General features: G+C 41.6%; 1 protein-coding gene across 1 annotated transcript; it reads left to right on the top strand.

Moving 5' to 3' along the window:
- The first annotated feature begins 2,858 nt into the window (after nucleotides 1–2,858).
- On the top strand, nucleotides 2,859–10,183 carry LOC138606079 (transmembrane protein 88-like). The gene is made up of 3 exons (XM_069678538.1): nucleotides 2,859–3,016; nucleotides 3,757–4,051; nucleotides 7,738–10,183. The coding sequence occupies exons 2-3, from the start codon at nucleotides 3,758–3,760 to the stop codon at nucleotides 7,963–7,965; spliced, it is 522 nt and encodes a 173-aa protein (XP_069534639.1). The 5' UTR covers nucleotides 2,859–3,016; nucleotide 3,757; the 3' UTR covers nucleotides 7,966–10,183.
- Nucleotides 10,184–10,428: the final 245 nt, after the last annotated feature.

The raw sequence follows: 10,428 nt of genomic DNA, 5'->3' as shown, positions 1-10,428 counted from the left end.
TTGATAGAATCCACAGTCCTCGTGCTGTTCAAAAATGCCTTTTACAGCCCATCCAAGGCTGGTATCAGGTTGGTTTCTCACAGAGTAACAGTCTTTTTTGGAACTTAACTCTCCCTTTGTATTTCCACAGACAGTGTGTACTTGCCAAGCGGCAGCGGAGAGATAGTAACACAAAGAGGGGATTTCTTACATAAAAGACTGTGACTTCCACTTGATTTGGCTGACTGCTGGCTTTGTCCTTTATCTCAAACACAGGAGTCGTTTTAAGAAGGGATATCTCTGCTGCCAGGCTGGAGAGAAATGATCACAGTCACCATTAAATCAAAATACAACCGAACCCATCCTTTGAAGTACAGAGAAAATTGTTCTAGTGAGGACTGGCAAAACAATATGAGAGCTTCAGTTCTCTCATTTTAGGTTTACAATGGGATATGACTGAAACTGTATTAAATACTAAAGAGTAAACAAAACATAACACCCACAATGAAACAATGTTGTTGGTAACACTTTATTTAACAGCCCCTTATTTCTTAAACATTCCTCTTAAAACCTTAAAATCCACAAAGCTTTCCGGAAAGAATGATGTAATATGGGGCTTCAATTCATGAAGAATGACGTTTCTAATCATAAATGCACATTTTCCTGGGTTTAAAAGGAGCCTTTTCTTCCAAAAAAGTAATTTTCCCTGTATGTAGTGCTAAATTACACAGTTGTTTCCATGAACCAACGATTCGATTAAATTCCCTTAAAAAAAAAGTAGACCTGAAGTATTAAAAGTATTGAAATCTGGGTTTTAAATCATACTTTTATAGTGAAATGCTGTCATAAAGTAACCGTAGCAACAAAACAAATAACACTGGTCTCATCACAGGTGGTAAAAGTCTGTTATTGTGCCAAAGATAATGACCTGTTTATTTTCTAGTGACGTTATCAACACAGGTAGACAGACAGATACAGACAGACAGATAGATAGATAGACAGATAGCTGCCATTGCTGTAAGGTTAATTGCCATGGCTACCGGCACAACGCTGTTCAGTAAATGGATGCTGAGTGACCTCGTGTGTTGCTCGAGGCAGAGAGGACCAAATCAGAGGTGGACAGCAGCACATGAAAGACGTCAGTTCGTGCCCTGCTGGGTTGTGTAAACTGAATTTCTCATAAAAGTCCAGTTACTAAAGAAAGAGAGAACATTGTTTGAAGTGGCTGCCAAAAAACATACTGTCAATGTGTCTGTTCTGTGTTTAAAGTTCACAAAGAGTCCAGCAGATGTCAGCATATGTTGTAGGCACAGGTTATATTCAGTGTACACACACACAGCATCTTTCCACCCCTTTATCAGTCTCTCCCTCATCTTTATCTCTACGTCCAGACAGTATCTCCTCCTCCGTCTCTCCTCAGCTCTGTCCCATATCCATCCATCTTTTTCCTCTTGTTCTGTGTAATTAAATCTGAGCTGCAAAAAGGTTGACTGTCTGTCTGTGCTGCAAAACAAATCGATCATCCCCTTATCTCACGGCTGCACAGCTGACAATTCTCTGAGATGGTGGAAGGCAGACTTCACAGGGAGAAACTCAGGGGAACAATTCAGAACAAATCACAGTTTATTGTCATTGTCGACTTGTTTATCATGCTTTGATTTAGTTTATTGCGATGTTAAAGTTTGTCTGTGTTTTTGCTCTGATGCATATCATCATACACCATGATCATTTTGATCAGTGGTTGAGGTACAGGCTGGACCTTTTTACAATACCATTTGTGTCACTAGGAATGTACACATTAACCTCATTTCCCTGACACGTTATCTGATTAAATTGAACTGCATTTACTTATGTCTAACAAAGGTCACTTCTTTAGACAGATAATAAGATGAACACATCTTGGCTATGAGAAGTATACCTTGTACATCACTGAAAGAAAGAGAGGAGTTGTTTTTTTAAGGTGCTGGGGGTTATAGGGACTATCTGGGAAATAGTCACTAAAGCAATGATTTATGATAAGATTTGGATCAGATTCAAATATAGAAATCCCACAAAAAAAACTTCATTTTGCACGTGTGGACTAGGTTTGGCCTGAATTACTCATATTGTCAGACCTTATGTCAAAGATTGTAAACATTTACTTCCTTTGTACGAGGTGTTTATGTTGATAAAGTAGCCTGGCCTCTCAGGCAACCATTCAGGACAGGTGAAAACAGTGAAAACAACAGTACTAATAGATTCGATTTCCTTTCTTCATACCAGAGAACCATGGAAAAGAATTGAATCACTGAACATCATTTGGTGAACATCGCATCACTAGACCACGTGAGGTCAGCAAAAACACGATTTTTAGCACCTGTTAAGATGCTACTTAACATAACAAGCTTTCAGTTTCCAACAAAGTATCAAAACTAGCTTATGTTTTAGAAACTATGCTAAACCTTTTTAGCAAGTTGGCAGATAATTGATAAATTTAGGTTCCACAAGAGGGCTTTCAACAACCTGGCACCTAAAATTTGTTTATACATAATCAGTCTAAATACTTGTTATAGCAATAGTTGGCTAAATTAAACCGTTAGCTTTAATCCTTAAAAGGGTCACGTGATGCCAAAAAAATGTGGTCATTAATGAGTTTTACATCTTTTGGTAGTATGTAGGCTGTGTGACAAGCAGGGACTGTGGATGTGTGCCTATGTGCGCTCCGTTAAGCATTTTAAGAAAATATATTCTAATTTTTTCATGTTTTGGTTGTAAATCAACCTGTTGTGCCACCGCGTGAGCGCGCGCTTAACGGTCCTGCGCGCGGCCCGGTGTGGCTCGCTCTCACAGACGCTCAGAGGCGCCTCACAGCAGCATCACCACAACAGCCAGCACCCGGTTCACTTTACAGGCGCTTTTCTCAGCTTTCATTTCAAAAAAACAACGGGCACAATAAGTGTATTTTTTAATTTTGTTCTGAAATTAAGAGCTGCGGGTCGAGGAGAGGAGAAGAATTCAACAATAACACCGGAGAGATTGACGAGATTTGTACTTGGAGGTAGGCAACTAATTACTCATTCGTAGCATGTTATTTAGCATACAGGATACAAATGCAAATGCATCGATGTTTGAGACTAATTGTTTTAACAGTTTCGGGACAGACAAAGCACTGTAAAAACTCAACTTGAATACAATAAAATATGCATAGTTTTATCAATCAAAGCTTTAAGAACAAAGAGCAAAGCGGAAATGTATTCAGTCCATGATAAAACTGCTGACAGCTTGTAGATGAGCACTAACATCTGTCCTGTCTCAGCTCGTGCAGGGTTAAAAGGTGCCGGGCTGATTCACTTTAAAACGAACCGTATTGGCATACAGTCAGGGCTTTAGTGATAAAGTCTCTAATCGATGAGATCGATCTGGAGGAGCAATGTGAAGACAGATAAAGTGAGTGTGTGTGTGTTAAAAGTCAAAGCAGACTATATGTTCCTCATTTACATAGTCTAATGAGATATCGGCCTGCCTGGCTGGAAAAGAAGAGGACAGTGAGGGAGGGCATGCTGTCCGGTCCTCAATGTTCTTATTTAAGGTTTTAAAATTCACCATGCATGACAAAAACTATAAATTCAGACGAGTCAACAGCATCCAGCCAGGAGAGGAACAAGGTTACCCACTTAGAATCCCTTAGATTATCATCATTTAACTATTGATCCTTGTCTTTTGCATTCATTAATAGGATTGAGTCACTAACATCAGCCTGAATCAGAGCAAAAGACTCTCCTCCCTCTGTCTCTTCAGGATGTGCGGTATGGATGTGGACCTGGATGACGGGGGTTCAGGCGAGGAGGAGAAAGAGGAGGAGTTTTGGCTTGAAGAGGGGGTAAAGATGCTGCCCCCTCCTGTTGCCCACAGCGGGGGCAATGCATGGGGCAGCCGGCGGGGCAGATGTGGCTGCATGGCCTGCGGGGCGGGTCTCGTCCTCTGGAACCTGTGCGTGGTGTTAGCCAGCGCTCTGCTGCTGGCCGTGGTCTTCTCTGTGGTGCTGCTGCCTGCGATGCTGCTGCTGTACGTCGGTTTCCTCTGCCACTCCAGGGTGAGTTAACACAGAACTGTTAAGAGGTGTCACTGTTGTTTGTTCTCTGTGGACGAATAAGGTTACTGGTATTGTAGTCGACAGCTGATCCTCTGATGGGATTTAAGCTCCATAATTCAGTGTGTTTTTGAGTCTGGATGATTAGTCAAAGGATACTGTGGTACTGATACAGTGGCGCAGGGTCAACACTAAAATATCACACAGGATACTGTTTACCTTGGGCTCCAGAGTAGGCCTACTGTACTTTCACAATAGGAAATAACAGGATCAAGATTTTTTTGTAAGATAAAATAAATTATATTTTGCATAAATTAGGTTACCTGAGATTCGTCCTTTTTGTCTGTTTTTATCCAATAACAATGTTTCCATTCACTAACTTTGCAGCAAATGTGTCTGCCAAGTAAACTGAGCGAACAATCTGTTATGCAAATTATAACACAACAAATTCTGTATGCAAGCAGGAACACGCAAGAACAACTTTTTCTGCATAAATCTCAACAAAGTCCTGATTTATTGGAACACAGAGTGTGACTGTGCTGCAAGAAGTATTTATGGGTATTTTAAACACAATATAAATTCAGAAAAAAGTGACATTTAGCTGTACAGTTTTGTTTTGCAAAATATAAGAATGGGATTTGGTTGACCATGGCAACCCTATAAGCCACTAATCACAATGCTGGATGTGCCCTTAAAAGCCGGCTGATTGCCTTCATAGTGGGGGAAGGCACATACCATGTAATTGTGACGTCCCTGGATCGAATCCAGGTTACGACCTCTGTTGAATGTCAACCCTGTCAATTTTCCACGTTTCCTGTCAGGCTCATCTTTCATTTGTAAACTGAAGGCAAAAATACATAAAATAATTATTTAAACAAACTTGTTATTGAGACATTCAGGTGACAAAACACTTGAATTTCACATCATCCCCATGATTTTATATTCCCACGTCGCTCTCTATCAATATAATTGCAATTAATAATGATTGTCTGTAAGTTTCATCCATGTTAGTCACCAGTTCCTAAAAAGTCAGCTATTAAAAGATATGAAGCTAACGATGTAAGAGTAATGAGGCAAACCTTTGTGCACCTGATTTTTAGATTAACAATTGATGTCACTTTTGGGGATAATTTCGCAGATAATTGTCACCTGACTCTATGAATTGCAGATCATTGTTTGTCTTAAAGACCCCCTCCAGTGAAAATCAAGAGTTTAACCTTGTAAACATCTCCATGTGGTGTTCTTCATGTGCTACAAGACATATCAGAGACAACATAAGCAGTCATCTCCATGGCTGGGCCTGTCTGCTTTTAAACTGCAGTGTACCAAGGACAGGCTGAACAACACGTTTTCAGATCGGCAGGTTTGAGGCGTCACAAACCTAAGGAGCCAATCCCGTTAATGGACGTGGTGACGGTATGCATATCATATGTGCAACCTATGGCAACCACTTCGGCGATGTGCAAGCCAGCTGTAACCGTCATCGTCATTTTTGCAAACTCACTACTGACTACAAAACGTTAACATTACTGCTACTAATTACTACATTTCAAGCTGGCTAAGTTTCAACAAGTTGCCGCTAAACGATGGCAGAGGAATGTTTTGTTTTCGGCTGTAATTTTCCGAAAGGAGAAACGTTGAGATTTGTCACCGAGGGATTTAAGAGGGATATATCAGAGAGGCGGAGGGGGCGGTTGGACATTTGCATAGTGCGTGGGGCCTATGTAGATTCAGGGATTTTTAACGAGGGAGAAGGAGGAGAGGCCTCGGGATGATTTTTACAAGGTAATTAAAAGTATTTTGCAGAAAAAAACATATCAGACACAATTTATTATTTCAAGCAGAGCGATTTATACGTCTTAAAACATGACCGGAGCTGCTCTTTAATAAACAAAGTAAGTGAGTCATTTGCGAACATTGTGGAATATCTACCAGCTTTAGAGCCAGATGTTTCCCCAAGGAGTTGTTGAATAGCATAACGGAGCTAAAAGGTGAGCGAATCTTGCACTTACATTTCTTTAGATCAACCAGAACATGACTCCAGGTGAGTGAGGATGTTGCTGTAACTGTAAGATGTGTAAGTAAGAAACTGTTTGCTTACATGTTTGCCAACCTAAAATATGGTATTATGTCAGATTTGTGTTTGCAGCTTGTTTCTGCTGCCCCCAAGTGGCCAAAAACAAAGCTCATGCAAATTTACTGTTGCTCTGAGGCAAACTTATTATGTGTTTACAAATTAACAGCAATCATCATTTTCTTTATATTCCCGCTACTCCCTCTGTGTCTTTTAAATGGAAGTTTGGGCAAGTAAGCCCCTGTCATTTACCAAGAGTAGGAGGATTATCTCCCATTAGGTCTGGCACCGGCACCGGGAGTCTTAGAGGGAAGCAGCCTGAGGGCAGAGTCTTCTTGGCAGTGTAAGTTAAACAAAGGTGTCCTGGCTTATGGCTCATGTTTGTACTGATTGGTTTTTGTTTTGAAACACAGGCTCATCCAAAAAGACTGTTATAGCCCGTCTGAGAGTGTTTCTTGTAATGAGGTGAGGAGATGGGCGCGGCTCATTTTTTTTTGAAGGGCAGACAGATCATCAGGACGATACTGTGAGTCTCGCCATCATGTTAAATCATGCTGTGAAGAAATACAGCTCGTCCTTGGATCTGCAGACAGGTCATAAAATTACATCCCACCTTTAAATCAGGTGGCCGTTCAGCCTGTTCCTGGTTGTATGAGTTTGGAATGATTTAGTTTCTGAGAGCAGAGCGGACAAATTGAAAACATGTAAAGTGTTTGTGAAATTAGTGCAGAGGAAATTTTAGTCAGTTTAAAGACATTGTCAGTCGGAGTTCTCGCTATTGTGACGACAGACTGAACGACCCACTGAGGAGACGAGACGAGTCTGATTTGGTGCCAACACCAGCTGTGCGCAGACACACCGACAGCACGACGAGCAGGAATACGTACTCGGTGAAAGCACAGTGTGCACTTGACAGAGGTGTTTGTGCGTGTGTGTGTGTGTGTTTATGTGTGTGTGTTAATCACGACTGTTGCTATGGTACATTTGTAAGAGGCAAAGTTCCTTTTGAAAAAGCCCACAATGGGAAATCATTCAGACATAACCAAATCATTGTGAGTGCGTCTGAGTGTTTGACAGAGGAGATAATGTGCTCGTACTTCATGTGTTTGTGTTTATGTGTCGTGTGTGTGTGTATAACCCTGATGTGTGCTCTTGTCAGGTTGTCACTGTGTATTTCTGCAGCGGCTTACCTCAAGTACGCACTGATCTCACCCCTCGCTTTATCTATATTCATTGTTTTGCTCTTTTCCCGTCACTTTTCTCACCTCTTTTTCTTCTTTTAATCTCTTTCTCTCCTCCCTCGCTTTGCCCTCCTCCCTCCCTTTTGCTCGCTGTCACAGGTGATTGACAGCTCAGAGGGTAACTGACAGCCACTGAGCCACTTCTTATCTGAACTGCAGAGGGAGGCAGGGAGAAACTCTGTCACAGCCCACTAACCACACAGTCCCACTCCTGCGCCCTGAGCAGATGCAAACACGCACGCGCACGCACCTCGCCAATGACACATCCTAATGACTTTCTTCTTAACTTAGAAGTTCTGCTAATGCGAAAATGTTCATCACCTTTGATGTCCTTCTGTCTACTCTTAAACTCCCCCCTGTGTTTGTGCTCGTAGGTCCTTGACGCCAACTCTGCCGTCTGCAGTTACCTTGATGACAACAGCTGCTCCGCCCTCATCATCCTGGGCTTTGTGATGATGTCGCCGCTCGTGGTTGTGGCGGCCGCCATCTTCTGTGGGCTGCTCCGACGGTTTCGACTCCTGTTTCTCATTCAGCCAATTGCACGCGCCTGGTACAGGGGGCGGCTGCTGGACTGGGCGGGCAGCGTCCATGCTTGGGTCTGACAGTTAAAATGATCAGAGAGTTTGATTAGGGGAGACACAGGGGTAGACAAAGTAACAGAAACACCTCACAATGACTGAAAGATTGCGCCCAGTCCCTTCATAATTGCTCACGTAGTGCATTAGTCAAAAAGAGACAGGAAACATGGGGAGGAGAGACGTGGGGAATGACACGGGCAGACTGGGAGTCGAACCTGCGATCAGAGTGTCGAGGACTTTAGCCTCTGTACATGGGGCGCCTGCTCCACCAACCAAGCCAAACCAGTGCCCGAAAATGTATTGTTTTTTGTAAAGATTACAAAAACTAGATATAACTGTACTTATATATAGTTGGTGCTAAGCTTAGTTATGCTAAGCTAAGCTACTAACCTCCAGGCTCAACCCTAATACTTAACAGATGAACATTGGAGTTGTGTCTCTCTTATCGAACTATTCAAAGAAAGAAAGAAGCAAGAACAAAGTCTGTTTTAATTAGGTGTTGCACTGGGTTACGAGTTGCGAGGTGTCTCATTATTTTGTCTACCCACCTTTAATTTAAGGTGATTTGTTAAAAACAAGAAAATAAGATGTCCTTAAGTTCATTGTAGCAACTTCCACCCTTTGTTTTAAAAACTGAATAATCTTCAGTGATTTGTGAAGTGACGTCTTTGTGCTTAAACATCGAAAACAAGTATCACAGAAACTTCGGCTTGCTGTAGGATCATCATCAATAATGCCATATTATAGGAGCTTTGACCAAGTAAGGGCCTGTGTCCACTAACAGTGTGTTTTGGGCTGGTGGTGACCTTGGTTCGACCTCAATTTCAGAGCGCTTCTCACCGGTGCTTACTGTTGCTAGGTTACGAAAGTTGTCTGGGGGCCCCTCTGCTTCCCTTGGTAGTGACCGTTAAGTCTGTTTTAAATTGCTGTTTGCTTAATATTTGCTTTTATTTAAGAAAATTCTACAAAGAAAACGTAAAAACAATGTAAAGGAAACGTGTCCTGGCATCAGCAGCAGCTCTACACCTGGAAATTGTACCCTCGAAAAAATGAAACGATTAGCTGCTCCTCCGCCATTGTTGTTGACAAAGTTGATATCTGAAGTCCCGCCCCTTCTTCATTTTGATTTGTTGGTGAGGGAGAAGTGACATTGAGGAGTGCGGCAATGCTCTAAAAGTTGAACTATTTTCAAATGAGAGCGCTGTGAGCGCAGCGACAAAAAACAGCTGACGCGGAGGGGGCTTTTTAGCGCTGAGAAGCCTGAGCGCTAAAACGCTCTGCAACTGCAAAAAAAAAACACAGTTAGTGGACACAGACACTTTGACTCGACGGAAATTACATTCTCTTTTGACAAGTAACAGATAACAGGTTTACTATGATTGTATTTGATTACATTTTGTGTATAAGATGGATATTTTTGTGATTTTGTATTGGCCGTTTGCTAACTATGATGATAGGGTAAGAATTGGGTATTACTCAGAAAAAGGCGGTGCATAATGTAAACATTTCAGATAAAAAGCAGAACATAAGGACTTCAAATTGTCTGTGAGGTGAATTAAATGGACCATGTTTGTATTCACACAAGCCTGTCTGATGTAGCATCATCAGCAGTTGCGTCTTGTGAGGGAGGGTCGTATATAAAACAAGCCTATCTTTCAGAACACACCGTGCCACGAGGAAACAAACCCTTCATTATAAAAACAACAGAAGCCGACAGTCTGACAAAGTAATGGCTGTTTAGCGGGAGCCAGCTGTTTAAGTGGGATTTGAATCATCAGAGTCGGAGCTCATTCTGATGCGCCTTGGCTTCCTGGTCATTTAAATTCATCAGTGGAACACGCGCTGCACATCCTTTTTATCTGTGTGTCATGGCTCTGTAATTAAGTGTTCAGTTTGAGGTTTCATTTCTCAGAGGAAAGCCTTGAATCATCCTGTTCGAGGAGCAGTCATGACTTGTCCTGTGCCAATGTTATTATCATACTGAAATTATTTTCTCTTTAAACATATTTAATAGTGTGTTTTGTCTTTGCCTGTGTGTGTCGGTTCTGTTATTAGTCCTCCATTGTATATAAACGAAGCCCTGTTAGTTCCTGTTATTTCTTTTATTTTCCGCAGGGTTTTATGGTGTTAAATATAGCACTAAAAACAATATTGGAAAAATACAGTGCTTAATCCGGGGTTTATTTTTTGTTCAGCCTTTAATTTAAGTGTTTACAAAAAACAACAAATGATCAAACCTTCCCTAAATGGGAAGGGCTTTTTGTTTTCAGAGCGTCTTGTTTTCATGATGTGACCTGTTTCTGAGGAGAAGAGTCCAGTGAGGGATGACTAACTTTCTCTCAGAAGCACTTGCATAACATACATATACAAAACACAAATTAAATGCCACAGATTACCTTCTTACACACATGTGTGCTGTACAAGGGAGGGAATGGCTCTGGTGTGTCCTGATGATGCATGCAGTCCATTAAACCAGCTCAGCACGGT

This window comes from Semicossyphus pulcher, unplaced genomic scaffold, assembly GCF_022749685.1.
Source record: "Semicossyphus pulcher isolate SPU_LCO1_2020_fin unplaced genomic scaffold, fSemPul1.0.p SCAF_3, whole genome shotgun sequence".
NCBI classification, from domain to species: domain Eukaryota; kingdom Metazoa; phylum Chordata; class Actinopteri; order Labriformes; family Labridae; genus Semicossyphus; species Semicossyphus pulcher.
Note: the sequence above shows the minus strand (reverse complement) of the source record. Positions and strands in the feature narration are given on the sequence as shown.